This window comes from Sciurus vulgaris, assembly GCF_902686455.1.
Source record: "Sciurus vulgaris genome assembly, chromosome: 15".
Lineage (NCBI taxonomy): Eukaryota > Metazoa > Chordata > Mammalia > Rodentia > Sciuridae > Sciurus > Sciurus vulgaris.
The window spans coordinates 71,344,741-71,368,544 of NC_136476.1; the positions used below are offsets into that span (position 1 = coordinate 71,344,741).

The 23,804-nt window shown below is 44.3% G+C and overlaps 1 protein-coding gene and 1 long non-coding RNA gene across 6 annotated transcripts in view; one reads left to right on the plus strand and one right to left on the minus strand.

Annotated features, from left to right (window-relative positions):
- LOC306645022 overlaps positions 1 to 23,804 on the plus strand; it is a 68,255-nt gene that overhangs the window by 42,769 nt on the left and 1,682 nt on the right. The gene's annotated exons all lie outside the window — the stretch shown is intronic.
- TNC (tenascin C) overlaps positions 1 to 23,804 on the minus strand; it is an 84,822-nt gene that overhangs the window by 19,683 nt on the left and 41,335 nt on the right. Inside the window, exons 11-18 of one of the 5 annotated variants that reach the window (XM_079112269.1) lie at positions 21,145 to 21,417; positions 20,378 to 20,650; positions 19,510 to 19,782; positions 16,795 to 17,067; positions 14,331 to 14,603; positions 10,116 to 10,391; positions 5,974 to 6,246; positions 4,171 to 4,443 (exon numbers count right to left, since the gene is read on the minus strand). The exons of 1 other annotated variant lie outside the window; for it this stretch is intronic. In XM_079112269.1, the coding sequence (XP_078968395.1) occupies positions 4,171 to 4,443; positions 5,974 to 6,246; positions 10,116 to 10,391; positions 14,331 to 14,603; positions 16,795 to 17,067; positions 19,510 to 19,782; positions 20,378 to 20,650; positions 21,145 to 21,417 (2,187 nt within the window). The remainder of the gene's footprint in view (positions 1 to 4,170; positions 4,444 to 5,973; positions 6,247 to 10,115; positions 10,392 to 14,330; positions 14,604 to 16,794; positions 17,068 to 19,509; positions 19,783 to 20,377; positions 20,651 to 21,144; positions 21,418 to 23,804) is intronic. 3 more of the 5 variants (XM_079112270.1, XM_079112271.1, XM_079112272.1) reach the window with 3 other exon arrangements.

A 23,804-nucleotide genomic window follows, 5' to 3' on the forward strand; every position in this document is an offset into this window, starting at 1 on the left:
ACTACATCAGATCCAGAGGACCTGCTTCTGCCAGCCAAGTTCACTCTGACCGCTCTGGATGAAAACATATTTTAGAACTTGGGTCTTGTAACCAAAGCTTTCTTTTCTAGACTCCGTTTTTTTCATCTGCAAGATGGCACTCCTATCTGCCTGTCTTATACACTGTAAGAATTAGTGGTCTCATCTATCACAAATTGCTGGGAGATGGGCTACATAGCTGTAGCAAGATACTATGTAGAACCTGAAAGGATGGCCCAATAATGGTGGGATTCCTAGGCCAATGGCATACTATTTTTGGACCACAGAACATCCTAGACCCTGAGGACTATTATTCTAGCATGTCTCCTTTTGTCATGAGTAGGGCCCCAAAGTCTATAGCCCCATTAGGGGGGCTGTACACAGGGAAGCTGAAGCACATCTATCAAGAAATCGGGGAGACTCAGCTGATACTTCTTGTCCTTCTTTCCAAGGGGATTCAACCATTTTTTTAACTTCCATTAGGGAAATATCTGGAATTGCTAAAAACTCCCCAGGAGGTTGAAAAGATTTCTATCTGTCAAATAAAAAATTGCCTCCCAAATCTATGGCAAGTGTCTTCTGTTATGGGGCAAATGACAATCACTTAAACGCTTATTCCCCTTTTAACATTTTTTGGGGTACTGCACATTGAATTTAGAGGTGATTTACCACTGAACTACATTCCCAGCCCTTTTTATTTTTTATTTTGATAAAGGGTCTTGCTAAATTGCTTAGAGTCTTGTTAAGTTGCTGAGGCTGGTCTTGAACTTGCAATCTTCCTGTCAGCCTCCTGAGTCACTGGGATTATGAACATGCATCACTGTGCCTGGCTCATAACATACTTTTGTTGAACACTTAATATATATTAGGCCCTGTGCTAAGTTAGGGGGCAACTGTGGAGAAGGTATGGTTTAAGAGCAAGGATTCTGGAGTTGGACTAACCTGGTGTTGAGTTCCACTCTGGCCTTACTGCCTATAAATGCCTTAGACCCTGGGTCTCAGGTTTCACATCTGTGATAAGGGGTGGAATGTGGCACTCCCTTGGTCTATGTGTGTCCTGCAGATTCAGTGATGTGTCTGGCTGCACCTGGCACAGAGTTAGCTCTCTGAAGTTAGAGGTGATCATCTTTAAGCTGCTGGGGGAGGGTGTGACTCAGAGGCAGAGGCGCTGGGCTAAGAGCCTGCGTCATATGGAAGGGCGAATTGCCAAGCAGGTGTTGCAGACCTGCTGACCCAGCCCCAGGCATGATGTCATGGTTCCTCTGTGGTGTGTGACTTCAAGTCCAGCTGAACTGCATCCAAGCTGAGGAGCTGAGAGGCTGCTGGCTGGGCAAGGCAGAGCAGCGTGGGTGTGGGGGCACATTCTGGGGTCCAGAGAAGGGATATTGATACCCCATTGGCCTAGGGGCCGGAGGAGGGTCACCTGACTGTGTGTCTGTGGACAGGGATGGGGACCAGTTAAATAAACATTTTTGGGACCTCCCTCGAGCACCCCTGGTAGACCACAGAGCTTCCAGAACAAGAGCCAAGTCCTCGTAGTCGGTTGCTGGGAGTTCTTCCCTGTTCTCTGCTGACACTGGGGGTACTCAAGATGGTGTATGTTGGCACTTAACTTTCTGGAGGAGAAAGAAGTTTCTCTCTAAGGGGGACCAAGACTCTTGTAAGGAAGTGGCTCCCACCACAGAGGGGAAGAGAAGCCTCTGTAAGTGCAGGGACTGACAGAAGGAGCCACAAAAGTAATAACGTAAGTGTCCATCAGTAGGAGGTGGCTAAATAAATAACATGGATGGGCTTATCTCTGAGATCTACTAATAGGTAAGAAACACTGGGGGCAAAGCGGGAAAACACTCATGTGTTAAACACTGTGCTCCTCAAAAAGGGTGAAAGATTGAATTTATGTCAACTATTTTTCCTATTTATGTATTTCTGAATGGACAAGAAAGTGGCAATAATGGTTGCTTTTGGATAGAGCCACTGGGTGCAGGAATACAGCTGAATGCCCTTTTTAACTTTCCAATCTTGAACCTGGTATTCAATTAAATATAAAATTTACATTAAGTCACCAAACATCATAAGAACAGTGTTGTTAGTGTGGGTAAGGAAAATCTGTTCAACACTCAACATCCATGATCTTATCTAAACCTCGTGGTAGACCTTTGAGAGAAAGCCTATTTTCCAGATGAGGGAACTGAGGCTGAGAGAGGAAAGGGGACTTGTCCAATGTCACACAGCTGGTAAGAAGGAGAAACATGATCAGAGTCCAAGCATCTGCTGGAGACTGGCAGCTAACCACTAGGCTACCCTGCCCCTCTGCTGCTCCTGGCACTTGGGGTGGGCAGCTTCTGCTCAGGGGACAGGTCCTGTATATAGGCCTCTGCAAGAAGGAGACACTACAGCTGCTTGAGAGGAGGAAGGACAGCACGGAGGAGGGATCACCATGGGGTGAGGTAGGTAAGAAGGGAGGAGAAAGAATGGACAAAGAAAAGGGAAAGTGTCTGGAGCTCGTGAGGGGCAGTGGAAACTAGGCGTCTGCTATACTGGAGTCCCCTCCTCTGCCTTCTCCCAGCCCCAGAGCATGGGAATGTGGGCACAAATGGCCACACGCGTGCTTTTTTTTTTTTTTTTTTTTTTTTTTTTTTCCCCTCCTCTCGTTCTCCTCTTTGGCTGTGAATGCAAAGGCCCCATAGAGGGGATCTAAAAGAGGGCCTTCCAGAACAGCAGGCTCTGTTTCTCCTTTCTTTTGTTCTATAAAAAAAAAAAAAAAAAGCAGCTCATGATTATTCATTCTCTCTCTCTCTCATTGCAGGTCTTCTAGAAAAAAAAAATCAGCAAAACAAAATCAGAGATCAGAAGTAAACTTTGAAGAGCAGTGTTTATAAACCGAGGTCAAAAATCAGGCTCTGCCTCTGATCTGGAGCCATTTTATGGCCAGTCACAGGGAGGGGGGACACTGACCTGCAGGAGGGGGGTATTGCATGTGGAAGGAGCAGGCTTTTCCTCTCCCTCGCTGGCTGTCTGGACCCCAGCATGTCTACAAGTACTGATTTTGATTTCCCTTGGTAGTTTCTTGAAGTTTATTAGTTCTTGAAACGTGACATAACAAAATACCCAGCCCTGCCCCAGGAGAAAACGGTCTGGGCTCATGCAGCCTCTACGCCTGTCAGAGAGGACAGTGTGTATACTCACTGGTTATCTGTCCTCCAGTATCCTTGTATCTAACAGTCCTGGGAGAAGCTGGTGGTTGGGGGTCTACTCCAAACCTAGCTGTGTGACCTTAGGTAGATGGCTTCACCTTTCCGAGCCTCATATTTTTCATGGCCACATAGAAGAGACTGAACTGAACCCTTTCTCAGTGCCCATTTACTTCCCTGTGATTCTTTCCTCTGTGAAGTAGCTGCCCCTGGGGGATGCTGGTTCTGCATCTCCCTGCTTCCTGAAAGAATTCAACTCACCTCTGGCAGGTCTTTCCTTTACTCTCTAAAGAGTCATTCAGTCTTAGTATTATTATTATCAAGAGTCAAGTTATTAAAGCTTTTCTTTTCTCCTTGACTAGGCTTACGAGGGAAAGGGCTTCAGTTCTCCCTCTCCATGGCTTTGAGCATTGCTAACAGAATTGAATAGACGATCCTGTTATCCTGGCCAGCTCCTTCCCTCTGCCTTGCTGAGATGATACTAACTACTCAACATGCAACATTTTATAGATATTAACCCTTACCGGAAGAGGTGCCATTTCTCCTTTGTGTCCCACCTAGTGTAAATCCCATGTTGGACCAAAGAACAAGGAATTGTATCTCTGGATACAGTACAATGAGATAACAGGCAGAAAGCAGAGTCTTTGGAAACTGAAAGATGTGATAATTGCAACAACCATGCTGCCCTGGGGACAATGTGACAGCTGTCACTCCCCATGTCCTTCTGTGTGCCAGGTCCCCTGCTATGGGCTTTACAGGGAATTATCTCACTGAGTCCTCACAACCCCATTAGGTAAATGGCGTGCTGCTTTGTAAAGACTCAGCTAAGGTAACAGTTCACACTTGACAGAGCTAGTGAGCTTGTCTGTGTCCAAAGCTCCTGTAATTACCCAGCCCTGGAGAAGAAGAGCCCCCCAGTGACTCTCCTCTGTTCTCGCCTGCGCCTGCGTGTTCACAGTACCTGTTGTTGCTATGGCACTGACTGGCTGGGACCGCCTTCCATTGCTTATTCCATAGAGTTCAATTTCATATTCAGTGGCCTCTCTGAGATTTGTTATGTCCCTGGTACGTTCAGAGGAAGGGAGGATTATTTCCTGTGGTTCAGACTGCCTTTTGGTATCTCTGATTCTGAGAACAAAACTGTCGAAAATCCCTTCATCAGCTGTCCAGGACAGACGGAAACCGTCTGGGGTGGCATCTGAAACCAGAAGGTTGTCAACTTCCGGTTCAGCTTCTGGAGGGGGAGAAAATGGTGGAAGAAGGAGGAAAGAGAACAACATTTAGCAGCAATCTTCTCTCCCGTAGGGGTATCAACAGGCAGCGTGCCCCGACTTTCAGACATAGAAGTGTCCTGAGATACAGAAAATAAAATCATCAGACGTTAATGAGTCTAGGAGGGCTGGAGAGGGGAAGGCTGGAGGGACCACGTTCAGTACAAGCCAGGCAGATGCTCGCATGTGTGGGTTCTGTCTGAAAGCACGTCTATAAACCCACATCTGGACTCCTCATCGGCCCTCCCGTGCATTACTAAATAAGTTCGGAGCCAGTACTTGTTTATGTTCGCTCTCGGTCTTCCAGTGGCTGAGTGCCCATCTGCTATGAGACCTTTCTCTTTTCTTTTTGAAAAGACAAATAAACCAGCATTAACAATCTGTGGAGCTGCCCTTGATGATTCTGACTATACTTCCCTTGAGCCCAAACAAAATGGCTTTTTAAACGCTTGGGTCTTTTTATGCTCTATTCTTGGAGCTGATTTACTAAAGCAGGCTCCTACTCTTGATTTTTTGTTTGACTTCTGTTCTTGCTATTGGAACCATTAGATAAGCATTCAGATTGTAGAACTGAGGCTTGGAACCTCTTGAGATATACTCTTTGGACCCAGGGGTTTATCTTGGATTGCCTTCACTAGACAAAACTCAGGATCAAGGTAAATTGGGAGGTGGGTTTCCCAAAGTGCGCTCAAAGTAATTATGCCTGTTTGATCCTCTTCCTTAAAAGATATTCATTGCAAAGAAGTTTGGGAAACACAGCCCTTTGGGAAATACACCATAGGGTATTCCACAAATCCTTGTGGACACAGATCGACTTGACTTGAACTTGGTGCTTCCAAACTTATTTGAACATGCAACTCTTTCACAAGCAGGGCCTTTACATGGTCTATGGAGCTACTAATCTCTGGAAAGACTTTGGGAAAACACAGGTTTTTGACTTAAAATTGTTAATGCTATATTTCTCTAGCAACTTTAAATTTTAAAGAAATTATGGATTTAGTCTGTGTTAAAAATCTTTTTGATATTAGCATTTACCAATGTGATAAGTTCCAATTTAGTTTTCCAATGACAAGCCCACTGGGTGAGTTTGTTAGATCACAGTTAAGACTTTGAGATGGTAAAGATTTTGCATATGTTTTTAAAATATACTCACTGGTATATTTTTCTTTGAGAAGGCGGAAATGTAGCTGGGGATCAGCCAGGATGAACATAGGGAAGTTGATGCAGAATAAGCACATAAGAATCAGAGACAGGACTGGGCTAAGGGGCTGGGGACCCCTAGTGGGAACATTTCGACCTTCTCGTTCTGGGATGGGAATGAGGAGTGCTCATTAGATACGGAAAACAAGGGGAAGTGTGGAAGGATGTGAAAGAACAGCCCCACCTGTGGATTAAGAAGGGGATATGGACAAGGACGTTAAGAACATGGTGATACTGGAGACAGATGACACAGGCCACGAAGAGGACAGAAGGGCTCACTTGAGTTGAAATACCTGTAGTGATCTCAGCCCTCAGGGGCTTGGTTTGGTGCCCTTGGGTGAAGCCAGAGACCATGACCTCATAGCCAATGCCTGTTATGAGGCCTCTAAGCTCCAGCTTCCTCTGGGCTCCTGAAAGTGTGAATTCCTGGGGGTCCAGCAGCTTCCCAGAATCCACCACCGTGACTAGAAAGCTGTCAAAGGCATTCTCCGATGCCATCCAGGAAACTGTGAACCCGTAGGGATTAATGTCGGAAATGGTTAGGTTTTCCAGAAGGGGCAAGGCCTCTGAAAGAAGGGAGGAGCGAAATAACTCAAGTTAGCAGCGGAGATTCTGCCGGGAGAGCACAGGTTTCCACGCACACGAGAGACACTCGCTCCGCCACTCACTGTTACACACTCGGAAAATGAAGGTCTGGGAAGAGCTTCCTGGGGGCCAGAGTGTTACCTAGGATGATTCTCTAAGCAAGTCTATTAGGAGGTTATTGTTCCGATTTCACAGGTGGGAAAACCAAGTTTCAAAACAGCTGAATGACTTGTTCAAAGTCATGAGTTGTTATGTGATTGAGCAGGGTTTTTAGCCGGGTCTGACTCCAAAGTCCACGTATTTCTGTCTATTCAAACAGGATGTCTTGTGTTGGGTTTGGACCCCTTTATCTCCTTCTGTTTCTGATTTTGAAGCAAATCAACTTTTTTTTTTTTTTTAAAGTATGCTCCTCTTTTGGAATACTTCATATGCTTCTATTCTACTTCTAATTCATATTTTGAATCAAATCAATTAGGCTAATTAGAGATACATCCTGATTAGTTTTTTTTTGAAATATGTTAAAATTAATAATTTGTGGTTATGGCCCAGGAAGAAACTCTAAGATCTGCTGATTCTTTTGCTGCTGATTTTCCTGGATAAAGCCAGAAAACAAGAACATATCTGGGTCATCAAGAAGCTTCACCGTCCTTTGTTCATTCAGTCACCAAACATCTGTGTCCCAGGTGCTCTGATTTCTCAGGTGCCAAGGGGCCTTTTCACACACTAGGGTGATACAAAGGGTGAGCTTGCATCAGCTAAATTTCTACTGATACTCAGAAGTATCAATAGACGCTGAGGAGGCTTCACATTCATCATCCTATTGGACAGTCCCAAGGGTACCGTAAGGTAGACATACTGCCACCTTACCCCTCAGTCTCCATGACATCTAAGGAAAGAGAAAGGCGATTATCACTTACTGGAGATCACACATCCACAAGGCGGTAAGCTGGGTTCCAGCAGGGTCTTCTGACTCCAGATTCTATATTGCTTGCCATATGCTCAAGATGCTGTCTAATTAGTGAACCCCACCAGTGCTGGCAAGTCCTGATGCACGGGAGGCCCAGCGGGACCTCCTCTGCAGTAAGCGATACTGTGTAATGCTGAGCACATTCATCGCTGAGCAGAAGGGGAAAGGGATGGGAATCCCAAGGCTGCTTCAGTGCATCTAGTTTAGATCTTTCTTTTCTACCGTGGCTAAATGGAAACTTTCAAGAGATAAATGACCTTGTGCTAATGCTGACAATCTAATCCATAGAATGTTAAAAAAAAAAAAAAAAAAAGGCTTAAAAAGAAGTATTTGGTGACTGAATGAAAAAGTGAAGGAATGCCCTCATTGCCTAAGCAGAGAGTTAGATTTTGCCGTGGCTTGGACTTCCTGTACTTATTTTGCAACACTTGCTGTTTATGGTGAGTGATTTTTTTTTCACGTATAGACTTCCCCAAAATCAACTCTATCAAAGACAAAGATGAAGCCACATATACTGTTCAGATGGCCTTCATGCTTTCTGCAAGGCAAGGGTCTCGAATTCTGCTCCTGGATTTTATTTAGATAAGTGGAGCTCTATTTGATAGCTGGCCTCTTTTCACCTCCAAGCCATCTAAGCAGTGAATTCCAAGGAAAATGAGGGCTTTCAGGATAATTAGTCAATCAAGGGCTTGTTTTTTCAAGTCTCTCCTGTTCATGGTTTGTTCTATTTAAATATCGTTCTTTTAAAATGCAGAGTCTTTTCACATCCGGATTAGCAGAGACAATGCTGTAACTGGATCTGTTATTGGGAACAGGTTTCAGCCTCTCTCTCCTCTCTGTTCCCTGGGAGGTCTTGCAAGGGGCTACAAGTAAGGGCCTGATTGCCTCTATAGCTTTGCCCTCCTCCAGGGCAGTGGGACCTCAAACCTCACACCTGCTCTTCCAGGCTCCTTCATGAATTACTAAGTTCCGCCTTTGTGGCCTGATCTAAATAATTCAATTCACATTCAATAACCGGACAGAAAAATCAACCACTTTTTAATCTTACATTCAAACATACCCAGGGTTCTCTTGCAAATGATAAGCAAGTTATGACTGCACGGCACTAGTGTTTAGTTGAGGCGTGTTGGCCATTTTTTAAAAAGTTTATTTACTTGCTTATTTGCAATGCTGGGGATGGAATCCAAGGCCTTGTGCATGCTAGGCAAGTGCTCCACCACTGGGCTACCCCCAGCCTTGTGGGTTATTTTTAAGAACATGACTTTCCTTATACTTTTGGGAGATAGCAGAAAAGGCCTGGCATCTGTATCATACCCACTGAATGCCAGGAGGTTACATTTCATAGCATCTGCTTCATCCCTGAGACAGGCTACCAGAGGCACCTGTGGGTGTCCTTTTGCCTTATGTTAGGGAACTGGGGTCCAAACAAGTTAGGAACTTGCCAAGGTTATGCAGCTAAGAAGATATGGGAGAGGTTAGAAACCAAACAGGCTCATTTCAAAATCCTCACTCTGCCAGGTTGCCCTAGTGCCTGCAGGAAATTATTCAATTGTACTGATTAACATATCTTAGAGCAATTTAGATCCCGGGAAAGACTAGTTTAGTGTGGAAATCAGACAGCAAAGTCTGTCTCCTGAAAGTTGTCATTAGTGGAAGACAAGAGACTTTTAAACATTTTTCAGGCTAGAGATTTGGTAACCTCACACCATTTTTAGCTTTTACCATGGATTTGGGAAAATATCAGTAGAGAAAATAGACAGCCATTCCCTTATGTAATTCAAAGTGAAGTCAGAAATCAAATTTGACAAATGGGTAAGATTTTAACTAACCTTATAATTTATCTACCATCTCAGGGTGAATCTTCATCAATCTGCTATATTTGTCAATTTTAAGACTAAGTTTTTTTTTTTTTTTTTTAAGATGGATTATTATATTTCTAGGACAGATAATTTATGAACTGCCTTAAGTGGTATGATTTATGGACAACATCCCTTTCCTAAGCCTCTACTAACTTAGAATTTATTCTCTAGCCAGTGTCTCCAAACTGTGAATGTTGCAGCCTATAAAACTACCTGAAAGCTTTATACAGCCATTGAGAAGATTGCTTCTGCTTCCTCAGAGTGCCTGTGAAGCATCTCTCCCTTCCAGAAGCCTCGGCAATGCCTTCTCTTGGAAGCCGACATGGGGTATCTTGGCTATTATGTATAGTGTCTCCTCGCAACCTATGTGTTCATCCATGAATGAGCGCATAAAGAAAATGTGCTAAATATATCTAATGAAATATCATACAGACTTAAAAAAGAAACTGTCATTTACAACTACATGGCTAAACTTGAAAGACATGATGTTAAGGGAAATAAGCCAGGCACAGAAAAAAAAAATACTGCATGATCTCACTTACATGTGGATTTTAAAGAAGTTTAACATGTAAGTAGAGTACGCTGGTAGTTACCAGAGGCTGGAGCAACCAGGAACTGAGAAAAGGGAGCTGCTGGCCAAACGGTACAAAGTTTAGTTAGACAGGAGGAAGAAGTCTTAGCAAGCTATTGCACAGCTTGGTGACCACACTTAGTAGTGATATACTGTATATTTCAAAATTGTTTATAAAAGTGGATTTTAAATGTTTTCACCATGAAAAGTAGGAGAGGTGATTGATATGTTAACTAATTCAACTTAATCAGGCCACAACATATACATATATCAAAACGTCACTTTGCACCTCATAAATTAAACAACTATTATTTTTGATTACAATTAAAAATAGAGAAGTTTACATTTGGAGTGCAGACTGCATTTGGATCGAATTTTCCTTTACAATATCTGTCTCCTTTCCCCTTTCCCTGTGTCAGAATTCCAAACAGACAAACGAGAATCTCTGAATACCTGTAATGACAAAGGCAGTGAGGGGTCTAGAGGGGTCACCAGCCCAGGTGGTCCCTGCCACACTAACGTCATAGCCAGTGTTCTCCACCAAGCCGGAGATGTGAGCTTGCTGTACATCTCCTGGGACTGTGAATTGCTGGGCCTCATGCAGTGACTGAGCATTGCTCACATTGATAACGATCTTTGCAAAAAGCCCAGCTTGAGTGGTCCATGACACGTTGAAGCTGTCAGGAGTAATATTGCTAAGAATTAGCGTGCCCAACTGTGGCTCTGGCTCTGAAGGGAAAGGAACAGGACAGAGACAAAGAGAGAAACGTTATTAGAAGAAGCAGTAGATTTTTCCAGAATGTCACCACAGAACACAAATATGCATCATTATTTCCAATTAGCTGCAGAAAAGATAGTATGTTGGACTGTATCTATGACTGCACTGATTATAACAGCAGGGAATATATTGCTTTTTTTGCAGGTAGGGATTCGTGTTCTTGTAAATTATAGTCATGGCCATTTCCTAGGAATCTATGAGGAAAAGTGGACAAGCCATTAGAGGTAGGTAAAATTAATGTAAAGGGTATTATGGCTCCATTTTCCAAAGTCGTAGTGGGGCACTAGCCCTAAGTTGTTCCAAGAAAAGACAGCTTCATGCTGATGAATGCAGCGTCAACACTGCATATTATATACGATTGTAGAGACTCACCGTGTATTAGCATCTGAAAAGCTCTAATGAGCTTGTTCTGTAAATAATGTATTTGATTTTGGTAGCCCAAGCATTTCATAAACTTATTGATCAATGATACCCCATCTCAGAAATATTCTTTGAACATCCCCTGGAGCTAGTGTTCCACTGAACATGCTTTAGAAAATGCTCCTTTGGAGTTTAGTCTTCTTTTGATCTTATTAGGATGGCACAAATTAAAGGCTAATATCCATGTCAGAGAAATTCTGTAGTGGCATAGAAATCCAAATGTATGTGTCATAGGAAAATCTGCATCTCAGCCAAAATACTGTAAAAGTGAAAATGGCTTCCATTCTTGGTGGATGCAAAAGCCAAGGGAAAACTTGAAGCTAAGCACTGCCTTTTCTGATTAGAGAGTTTGCTTATTGCATAATTTTGAAAGATGGCTGATTCTACTGAGGAGAAACTTCTCTTTGCCCTGTAAAATCTAGACAATCAGTGGTGAGAGCCACTCATTCAATATAAGGGGCTTTATGGCAGCTACTTTCAACAGAAATGTACGTAGGGTTGACCTCCCAAATGCTCATTTAACAACTAACACTAAGATGAGTTCAACCCAAACTGTATTTTAGAGAGAGGCAATATTTCTGGAGGATTGAAATATGTGGAACAGAATTTAGTGTTGGGAAAGGCAGACTATTTCTTCTGAGGTCTTGGGTGTTGTTTTGCTTTAGCTCAAATATTTGGAGGAAAGAAGGGGATCCCTTGGATAAACTTTAACTGCACAATTGTACAGCATGACTGGATGCTCTAAAGTCTCAAGGGGCAAATATAAGATCTGGCTCAGAAACAGAATATAGATGTAAGCAATGACAAGGAATTTCCTACATTATCAATCAGTTTGAGAGACTAATAATGCTGTAGTTTTGAGCTATGGCACTGGTACATTTTTTTAACCACACAAAAGATAAAATTCTCCAAGCTCTGCTTTTTGCCTATATTTTGCTACAAAAGCAATATCCCAAATTAAAGATGCATTTTGGAATTATTCTCATGCTCACAGACAAAAACTGGCAGTACCAACACATTCATCATGCAGAATAAGATCTGGGTTATTAAGATTAGTTTTACCTTCTGACCCCCAGAAAGTACAACCAAGCTCAAATGTGAGATGCAAGATAAACTCAGACAGAGAATACTAGTTTGGTTGTGGTCAGTATTCCATGCAAGCGAGGGACATTTTTCTCCCACCATTTCTGACCCTTTGGAATAATTCCTTAACATGCTGTCTACTTTCAGGAAGAGACATGTTCAAAAACTGAATGCACTGAATGCTGAATGTCCACCACATGCACCAAGATTTAGACGAGATGATGGAAAGATTCTGAACCTTCAGAACAGACATCAGTGGGTGAGGACACATGCTTGACAAAAAGAGCAGTCTGTTGGGAATCCAGGCAAATGAAAGTCTCCAGAACAAGAGGAGACCACCAGGTCCTCTCACGTGGTTCTTGGATCATGACCTAGTATCTCTTCTTAGCCTGCTAGTGGCACCATATTTAAAATTCTGCTAGACAGATACTGTAGATCATTCTGATCAAGGAACCAAAACTGACATGCACATTTCTCTGAATATGACACAGGCAAACTTTGATTAGAAAGACCACAGCACAGGCAGATGATAATGGATGGCAAAGGGAAGGATTATTTAAGATCAGATGAAAGGATGTTTTAAAAATTCAGACACAGCAAGTCACATTAACTCAGAGAGCAACTCTAAGTGGGAGTGAACATTTAGGGAAAAGAGGTCAGATGCTGAAGTTCCTTAATTTGGGGTGAGGGCTATTTTAAAGCTTTCAAACTCCAATTTGGTTGGCTCTGTCAAATTAAAAAAGATCTAGTGGAACTGGGAGGATGAGGACTGGGTTGACATCTGGGATGTGATTCAGAGGAAGTTCAATGGCAAGTGAAGAACCCACAATGGGAAATACCTGTGGCACTTGGATCATCAGGGTCTGAGCACACTGCCTGCCCATCAGTCCATGAAGGTGGGCTTGTAATTAGAAGCAGCTTTGAGGTGGTGATGACCGAGCTGCAGGATGCCCTGGGCACAGAGTACACCACCAGCTCCTGGGGTTGGTCAGCATTCCTAACTTCTACAAGAAAGCTACCAAAGTCTGGGCTTTCCATGAAATGGACGCACTGCCCTAGGTCACCTTGAGACAGTGAGATGACTAAGGAGAGGTTTGGCTACTAACGCAAGAAGAAAATAGATGAGAGCATGTCAGTTTAAAACACCACCGTAGTTCAAACTCAAAACACAAGAGACTAAACCCATATTGTTTAGACTGTACCTTCCAGTAAAGCAGCTTGTCTTGTTGAAAACCAATTTGAACCAAGTACATATGGTTGACTAATTTCCTCCCCTAGGATTTGTTAGACTTTCGTTTGGCTGTGCTAGAATCTAGACAGTGCTGGCTCCCTCCCTTTTCTAGGGACCACCCTGAAAACAATTTGTAGTCTCATGCAGATGAGGACAGACCCTCCCACAAACACGGGCAAACTAAGTGATAGATAATATTGGTGCTATAATGCCAGTCCTTTTCTTGGAATCCCCAGAAAATGGACCCTTACTTTATGAGTTATAAGGAAAAAAATTCCAGTGTTTGTTCTATAAATATCATTTTTGTTTTCAGCTTGTGATGTCTTGGCTGACCTGTTAAGGGAATGCATTATCTAACATATGCTAAGAATGCTATCTCGAATGGACAAAGCTCTTCTTTCTGAATTCCCACGGGGTTCTCTGCACAGCAGAGGAACATCTGGCATAGGATACATATGACATAGATACCACAAGTTCAAAGGGAGAGCATTCACTCCTTTCTAAACTAAGCTCCCTCTTTGAACGTGGTCACTCTCTTTTATTTTTGTAATGTACCATTCACTGTTTTGGGGGGCAAGAAAGCAGGGTCTGATTTCTCCCCCTTGGAGGTGGTGTTGAAATGGGGGTGATCTGATGGCATGGCTATCTCCTGCACTCATCTGATGAGTAATTTGCTCTTTCTCTTCATTTTCTCAATTTAAAACAAAACACTATCAACAGTTTCCTTAACTTATTGGGATATTTGGGTAAGAGAAGTTTCAAGACTCTAGGAAGACAAAGACACTAGAAAAAACACAAAAATCCAATTCTTAAGAACTCATTGATGGATGTAGACATCTTTCTAAGCCAAGGACAGCTCTCATCATAGCTTTTAAGTTGCCAAAGGAGAGCATTCTTTTCTCCAGATTCTATATGGCAATCTGGATCGAACTATATTGTGTGCTGCAAATAAATGTCCTGATCAAGGATAACCGGGCACACGCTTTACGGCAATCTACCACTCGGGCTGCGGTCGGAAGAGAGTTATGTGAGATAGCACTCCAGTCCAGCATCATGGAGGAGCTAGCACATTGGCATATGCTCCGATGGGTGAGCAGGAGGGGCTGCAGAGAAGCCTGAGGACCCGGGGCGTTAGAACTCGGGGAAACACATGTACCTGTGGAGGCTGTGGTGCTGATGGTTTTGGTCCGAATGCTGGGAGCAAGTCCAGAGAGGTAGACAATGAAATCAGTACTAGGGGGAAGCCCTGAGATGTGGGCAGTTCGTTCAGCACCAGAGACATTATGTTCCGCGGTTTGCAGCAACCTATTGGAATCAATAATTTCAATGGTAAAGGTCTCGAAGGCCCCGTCAGTTGCTGTCCAGGACAGGTTGAAGCTCTGAGGAGTTATGTCAGAAACATTTAAATTTCCCATTTCAGGTTCTTCGGCTGGGAAAAAAAAAAAAAAAAAAAAAACAGGGGCAGGAGAGAAGGAAAAAAATAAATAAATTTGAGTTAGTGATTCCTCTGTGTTTTCAGATTAAGGTTGTTAAACCATTGCTGGGGAGAAAGATTCCAGAGTTCAGGGTTATGGCGAAATGAAGCGCTGTGTTGGATAAGTGCCAATGAGAGAGAAGGGGACCTTATTAGAGGTTAAGAAAGGAAGGCATGGAGATTAGGCTTTTCCACTCTGCACTGCCATGCGTGATCAGGTCTGTGAGATCCTTCGAGAGAGATGAGCTGGATGATCTCAGCGGGGCAGCTGTGTGTTATCCGCACCTGTCTCCAGGAGCCCCGCCTCAGGGCTGGTGGCCATGGGTCAAAATACAGGAGTGCTGGGAGCTCCCTCTCTCTTGAATTGCTCTCAGGAGACCAAGGTGACTTGGATGCCTCCCCAGACATCCCTTGCTTTGCTTTGAGGGAGCTCCCATCTATTCAAATGAAGGTTAAATAACTCTGACACATTAGCCTCACACGGTGGCACCTGGAGGCTTCTGTTTTTGTGACTTGAAGGGATTGGCAAGTGTCTCAGTGTAATCCTTGATATATTTTTCATACTTCAGATAAGGGCCAGCCAGCTGTTCTCACATAGCTGGTCCCCTCTCTTAATTGCTTCTGTGTAGGCCACAGGGACTCGCACCGTATTGCCAGCCAAGAGCATTAAGCCAAGACAAGGCAGTTTCAGCAATGCTTTTTAGCCAAGAAATAACATTTTGTCTTGGAGATGGTCCTGCAATAGGAATAAACATGCAGAGGGCAGGCAGGAGCAGGGTTTGAAAAGTTGGTGCTGTTTAGTAAGGGAAAGAGACTCCTGGTCTCTGAGACCAACCCAATGATCTGTTGAAACACAGATCAGATGGAATTATGGCCCGTCCTCCCCATAGGCTGGATCATCAGAGGTAAGAATGTCACTGTCATTAAAAAGAAAGACACACATGATCTGCAGGAGAGATCAGAGTGGTGGGTGATTTCTCTGCCTTCTGGGAGCAGATGATTTGTGGATGTCAGGTTAAAGAGTCCCGGGTAAATTTAGGGCAGTGTCCACCACAATTTCTAGGCATTTTGGGGTCCTGCACATGCAGTTGCCTGTGTTCCTCAGTAAGAGTTACTGAAATGACTAAGGCTTAATTGCAGATCTATGCTTTCAAATGAATGAGGTCATGCAGGTTTGCTGTGAAAGTTCAGGTGCAATCATCATATGAAAAGGGAGGCAGACATTTGGGGAAGCAAAGCAGGGCAGCATCTGCTGAGCATCTAACCACCTGGGGCATGTCGTAAAGATGAGCAATGGGAAACGGTGGGGCTGGGGTGGGGGGAGGCCGCTCACTTTAGCAGGCTCCGGGGAAACACTGGAGGCTGGTGACTGGAACAGAGCGAAGGGAGGTGGGAGTCTGCCTTCCAAACGCCAGCACTCCAGTGAGCAACTCTCGATTCAAAGAGCAGAAAGGGTTTCATAGCCTGGGACATTCCTTACTTCAAATGCTGCTGACTGTACTTCTGCTGATGAATGGCTTTCTCTTTGGTATGGTCTCTAGTCATAATTGCATGATTTATTTTTTCATTTTGGTCTAACTGTTTGCTAATTTGATGTTCTAACAATGACTCAGTATCTGAGGGAATTGGGAGGGCAGTTCTCTTATTCTATTCAGTGCACTTGAAGGAAACATTTCTTAAGTGCCAGAAGCACAGGACCCAGACCCTTGAGGGAGATAGTAAAGCACCATTTTCAAGTGGCAAAAGATTTTCTAAAAGAAATAATATGTGTCTCCTCACAGTTGGAAAAGATGGGCTTCTAGTTATATGCCAGCACTGGAGAGGATAATTAAAACCATCAAGTTTAATTCATGAGACAAAAAGCCATCATGCAAAGAAGATGTAGTTGTAGGACTGGCCAGGTTAAGTATGGGAGGGAGGCTGGGGACTGGAGGCTAGAAAGGCAACACCGCCCTCTTCATCACAGCCATGGTGAGGGCTTCCAGACAGAGGTGCGGCCCACAGGGACGTCTCTGAGCATGCATGAGCAGCCATTAAGGGCACATGAAAGGGTTCGGTTATGGAGGAAAGCTGACTCCCTACTCCATCTCTTGGAGAGGAAGCAGGGAACCTGGGGAGAAAGCATGGACAGTGGAGGAAAAGGTACCTGTGAAGGCCTCAGCAGACAGCACTGGTGTTCTATGGCCCCGGATCACCCCATAGAGGGTGACTCTGTAAGGGGTGGCAGCTTTGAGGCCGGGGATGTCCACAGCCCGGAGGCTGCCAGGCACCGTGAGATTCTGAGCGGCCTCCACCTTGTTGGCCTCCTGCACCTGAATGACAAAGTGCTCATAGGCCTGGTCACCTGCTGTCCAGTTGAGTTTGAGGCCATCCCAGCTGACCTCAGTCACGACTAAGTCTCCCAGCTGGGGGAGCTCCTCTGGAGAAGGATAGAGAGGTATTTGTCAGTGCTGCAAACAGAAAATGAGGAACCACAAGTCCCACAGCCCAGCTCCTGGTAAGAGAGAAAGAGGAGAGGAGTGTTTTGTGTGGGTGATTCCTGGGCTGTGGGTGCTTATGCTTTCAACTTGGCACTCTGGCTGCATCTTTCTGCAGGAGTTGAAAATGGTCAGAAAGGGGAACATTTGCGTGGCTTAGCCTTGAGGGGGCAAAGGCGTCTGTACAGATGCACAACTTCCCAGGCAGCCCCTGAGCATGCACAGCCAGCTGCCAATGGGCATGGGGAAGAGGTGGGCTGTAGGTCTGGATGAGGGAAGTGGGGTTGAAAGTGCAGGTTTTGGAGATGGACAGATCTTGGATAGAATTCCAACACTGCTATTTGCCGGCTGTGTCATCTTGGGCATGTCACTTGACTTCTCTTTGAGCTCCTCTCTCTTTACCTTCCAACGATGCTGACAGTACTATTTCATTGGCTTGGTGATGATTGTATAATAGTATTTATCAATCCCTGCACATCATACCTGACAGAGTGAAAAGACTGACAAGTGGCAGCTTAAGGAAATAGGTCATTGTGTATGTAGGTGTTTCTTCTTGGAAATTCTCAGTCATTTGGGTGACTGACCTGCTTCATCTCATGACTGACTTGGAATTAGAGCTTGCCTCATTGCAGGCCACCTGCTGTCTGCCTGGCTTTATACAGCATGTACTGTCTCAAGTTTGGACAAGCATGAGGCTTTATCTCTGGACTTCCCTCGGCTTTCAGGGATCAGAGGTTACATGTCTGATTCTTGCTTGCTTCTCTCCTCCCACCCGATTCTGCCGCTGAGTGAAGAATGGATGTGTCACACCGCAGAGGTGCTCCCGTGAAATGTGTGTGCCTACTTTAAATTAAAAATGACTATTTTCCTCAGTAAATGGTGCAGAACAGGGCCTACTATTAATTTTATATGATGTAGGAAGGAAATTTAATGGAGTTATTATTGCTGATTTTAAAGGATTGCATTCTGATGTAGGAAAAAAAAAAATCCACTGCTTTATGAGATGATTCTCAGGATAAAATGCAACTTCTCAGCCTCTCTTCTTGAAGCCGAAGTGGCTGTGGATAAGAAGTTACGGAGGAAAATATCTGCAGGGGTCTCCACCTCACCCTCCAAAGGCAGGGGAGTTTTGTTCTCGGGTATCCCTGGATCCAGGGTGCCAGGAGTCTCTGAGCAGACTTTTCCTGTTAAAGGGTCTGTTTTCAAACTGTCCCACCTACAGATCTGGCACTTTCCTGGAAGGACTACATTGGGACACAGATGCAGGCATCTCCCTCTTCCTTCCCAGCTCCCTAGAACTGCTTTATGTCTGTCATATGGAGGACTTCCCTGGGAGGTTTCATTTGCTAAAGAAGTTTTATTGCTAGAAACAAAAGTTTGCCGACCATGAAGGTAGATCATCAGCATCCTGCACCTGATCCCACATTTCTCAAAGGCCCTTTTTGTTCTTGTTTTGTCTGAAGGTATTTGAGGAAACACAGAATAATTATTTGGCCAAATTGGGTAAATGATAACATCGCCTTTCTTAATTCTGAAATTCCATGTGGTTTCTATTAATGACCAAGTTTATTTGGCATATAAAAGCAAGAAAAACAACTTATTTGAATTAGATCATTTCTGTGGCATTAGCAAAATACAAGGGACATTATCTTAGAAAAAAACGTGATAACCACAAATTTGGCCCATTTAGTACCTTTGGAAGTTATTTTCTAGAAACCTCAAGAAGAGCACACAGTTTTTAAATGATAGAGGGAGCATCCAATTTTCAGGGGACAAATTGAGAGGAATTGTTTTCTCTCTCCAAGTTAAATAACGAACAACAAACTCAAAAGTGCTGCCCTTTCTTGGAAATATTCTTGTCCTGAATATCTGATAAGGAGACAGCAGTGGATACTTTCATCTGAAGATGACTAGATCATTTCCAAGGGTGATTCTGTAGCCATCTGGCTAGAAGTTAGATGTGAGTGACTCTAAGGCTAGAAGTGAGAAGGTTTTTCTAGAAAATTCTGCCTTTATCCTTAGTGCCATGAACTTGCTGTTCGTGCTATTTTTCCTTATGACTGTTGCTCTACGATTCATTCAGCTATTTGCTATTCAATGATGACCATGTGACGGGCACTTTCATTCACCAGCTCATTTATGTTCATGACTGGGTTCCAAAGTAGCAATATGGTCCCTGCTTTGAAGTTGAGAAAAGGCTCAGAGATGGAAAGTGATATTCCCAAGAATATTCAGCCAGTAAGGTAGAATTCCAGCCCAGGGCTTCCTGAGTTAGAGATTCAAGTGCCTGCCAACCACTTGTAGGGGGGGATACCCTGCCACATGGGGAATTTTCTATTCCAGTGACAGGCTGGCTTACATCCGGTCTGGAAGGGGGCATGTACCTGTGATGGCCTCCACAGCAAGAGGCTGAGTACTGTGGCCCCTGAGCTCGCCACGCAGGGTGACTGTGTAAGGGGTGCCAGCCCTGAGGCCTGGGATCTTCACCGAGCGCAGCCTGCCAGGAATCGTGAGATTATGAGCCTCTTCCACCTGGCCAGCCTCTTGGACCTGAATGATAAACTGGTCATAGGTGCCATCGGGTGTGGTCCAGTCCAGTCTGAGGGCATCCCAGCTAACCTCGGTCACTGTGAGGTTTCCCAGATCTGGAACCTTCTCTGCATAAGGACATAGAGTAGCCGGGTTACTAAAAAAGGCAATCGCATGCTGGGATCCAGGTGAGAGGGCATTTTGGCTGAGGTTGGGATGAGTTGTCTGGTTAGTGTCGGTTACAGATGCTTGATTTACTGGGGAGTTGAGTGTGCTCTCGTTGTTGGCACTAAAGCCAGGGTTTTTCTATGCAACCTTTGGGAATGAAAGGTGGTTTGAGCAATTGTTCAGGACTTCCCTTCTTGACATACAAACAGGGCTTTGGAGTGTCCTTGAGTGTGCTTGGCATGAGCTCAGAGCTATTTTCTTTTCTTTCTTCACTTACAAGTAGGGCTTTCCAACTTCTTAGATATTATGACTGCAACTTGCTTTGGAAAGAGCAACCTCTCACTTTCGTAAATGAAGAATAGGTGGAATTTTCCACAGGACTGGCTACCAGACCACAAGGAGAACGTGGCCAAATAAGGGATGTGACATTTGGGAAGTAGGGATGATTCACTGGTATGTCCCCCTACGAGACATGGGCTAAATCCAATTTTGAGCCTTGATGGCTCCGGAGCAGATAGAGGGCATGGAGAGAATGAGTGACATCGTCTAGAATACCTGTCAAGACTTCAACAGAGAGAGGGGCTGTGCTGAAGTCCCAAGCGACCCCGCGGATGGTGATGCTATAGCGTGTGACTGATCTGAGCCCAGACAGGTCCACGGACCTCAGTCCTCCAGGGACTGTGAGGTTCTGGGCCACCTCTCCGGTGTCAGCCTCCTGCACCTGAATGACAAAGTGCTCATAGGCCCCCTCTGGAGCTGTCCAGTTGAGCTTGAGGGTGTCCCAGGCCACCTCGGCCACCGTGACTTCTCCCAATTTGGGAGATTCTCCTGAAGAAGGACAAAGCACTGTTTTAAATCATACACCAAGATCCAGGAAGTCTTGAACACAAGAATAGACTTTTTAAAACTTAGATAAACATGCATCATGCAACTTCCTAAACTTTAAGAGAAGAACAGAGGGAGAGATATGGGAACATTTGTTGAACATCAGATGAGGGGATTAATTTATGACTTTTTTCCTTTTACATACAGCATTTTAGTTTCCTTGCCATCCCCCTCCTGAGGCCACAGGGTGAGTCCCACACAAGAGGCTCTGTACAGTTTCAAAAGGGGTTGGCCATGACATGATGGTTAAGGTGGCCTTGGAGTTGTGTGACCTGATGGACTGGCTGTCCATTATTGGACTCTATGGCACTAAAACCTATGGCAAAACGTGTCCATTCCAAAGCTAGATTATCTGTCTGATTATCCCTGGCAGTTTCCTGTTTGGGAAAAAAAAAAAAAAAAAAAAAAAAAGTTGTGGTTAAAAAGGTAGGAAGTACCTGTAAAGGCCTCGGCAGAGAGCACTGGTGTTCTGTGGCCCCGGATCACCCCGAACATGGAGACTCTGTAAGGGGTGGCAGCCTTGAGGCCAGGGATGTCCACAGCCCGGAGGCTGCCGGACACCGTGAGGTTCTGAGCAGTCTCCACCTTGTTGGCCTCCTGCACCTGAATGACAAAGTACTCATAGGCCTGGTCACCTGCTGTCCAGTTGAGTTTGAGGCCATCCCAGCCGGCCTCAGTCACCGTGAGATTTTCCAGTCCAGGGACTTGTTCTGAATAATGGACAGAGATGGGGTCAGTTAAACTATTCCTCAAAATGCTTTTCTAGTAAGGACCAGAAATGCCAGGCCCGCTGCCAAAGTTGCGAGGTCCTCGGAGTCCAGGTGCAGGGCTTTGCCCAGGGCATCACGTAGCTGTGCGGTCCCCAGTAAAGTCCCAAGAGAACAATCAATACAATGCTTGTTTTGCCTTCATGCATATTTGGGTTTGGGTTTGGGAACTGTATTTTCTTGTTGACCAGCATCCTGAAGACTCAGGAAACTGTTCGCCTGTCTCTGTTACTCTGGAACATATCTCATTACAGGGAGGTGGCCCTCAGCTGTCCTTGGGGGTTTGGTCTAGCCTTCTGTACCTTGAGACAATTGAGATAATTGACTGCTCTTAGATCCCCACGGGGTTGTTTTTGTTTGTTTTTGGGGGTTTATTTTTTTTTTTTATGCTGCCTCCATTTCCCCTAGAAAGTCTGTTGGAGTTCATATCTTGCCAGTTTCTAGGGTTCAAATAAGCTTCCTCAGTGAAGGCAAGAGATCAACGAACACAGTACTAGTGAGGCTGGACTGAGAACGGCTTGAAAAAATGGTCCCTTATTAGAAATGGTTTCTTTGAAAAATGGTCCCTTATTAGAAAGACAGACTGAAGTCCTGAGAGAAATGGAAATTCAGCAAAAGCCCACTTGTCTGAGTCTGCCTTAAAGGGGATCATATGCCTGAAGCTGAGCTGAGATAGAGTCCACGTGACCTAGGAACAACAGGTTTTTCTGGAAAAGGATCCTGTAAACAACAGATTAGGAGCTGGATTTACTCATTCAAAAGAACAAATAGCTCATGTACTTATGCCTCACATCACTAATTTCAAATGAGCCCTACATGTCCACAACAGTCGTCTTTTAACTTGAAAACATTAGCATATAATTTGAACAAGGACATCCTTTCAGAGGGGAAAATAGGCCTTTTCTAGAATCTGTTTAATTCAGACTTTTCCAAATTCTGGAGAACATTCTTAATTATTTCATACTGGCAAAGCTTATCATCCTTCAGCTTTCTTCTTCTTTAGAATTTACTTTGACCCAGCACATAGGTACACAAACCACGACCTGAGGGGCCACATCTGGCCTGCTGGCTCGTGTGGCAGTTGGCAAGTGACATCAGTTTTTACATTTTTGAATGGTTGACAAAAATTCCAAACAAGAATGATATTTCCTGATGCATGAAAATCAAGTGAAATTCAAATTTTGGTGTCGTAAACTAAGTTCCACTGGAACAAAGTCACACTTGTTCACTTAAACACGAACGATGGCTGCTTTTGGGCCACAATGGCACAGTGGAGCCATTGCGACAAATTTCCTGGCTTGAAAAATCCAAAATATTTACCATCTGACCCTGCACAGAAAACATGTGTGATACCTGATCTTGAACTACAGTTCATGGATACCTCCTTTAACTGATATTCATATCCTGGTGCTTATGCCCAAGGCTTTATAACAGTCCTTAACTACCCAGACACTGTCTCCGTGAGAAGCAAAGGACCCCAAACTCAAGGTGATGGGTGTAGATTTGGGAAAGAAAGGAGAATCAGCTATTCTTAAGCACACAGAACCTTGTGAGACCAGGAATGGCACCTACAGATAGGATTACATCCTTGACCTTGGGAATTAACCATGACTAGACTCCAGAGCATGCTGCCCTCAAATATGCCAGCAGTCCTCATGCATAAAGAGATTCAGGACAAAAACAAATCTAAGCAAAAATAAACTGGATCCCGTGGCTCTTAAAATCCCCTTCTTAGCTGGCTCTCCTGCATTTCAAAAGCATTCTCAGAAACTCATCAGACATAGATCATTTATATTTTCTTGTAAATGAAGACACTAGACTTTCCTCTCCAGGAATCTGTATTTTAAGCCTAATCTCTAATATGACATAAAACATTATTTTATTCCCATGATAAAAGTGTCAGATTCCAGATTAAGAAGGATGTGGGAGAGGTCCCTGACTAGGGAAGGGAGGAGGAGATTACTGACCACATGTTAAGCTGTTATAGCAGAGATGGATGGAAATGGAAGAGTCGGATAGTAGACAGTGTCTCCTCCTGAGGAGGATCACCTCATTTCTCTGCAATAGCATTTGGGTATGTCCCTGACGCTTTCATGCAATGACCCCCACATCTTCCTTCATCAGTGTATCTAGTCGAGACAGTAATGTTCACATAACTCCCTGTCAATCAGTAAATAGCAATAGTCATGGTGATGATGCTCTTCTGCCAGATTTTTTGGCTATTCCTCCATTTTGGGGGGCAGGGAAACTGAGAAGGAGCAGTGGTTTTTCACTTGAGAGGAGCGTGTGGCCGCTTTAGCAGCGGATGCTGCTGGCAGCTGCCCAGAACC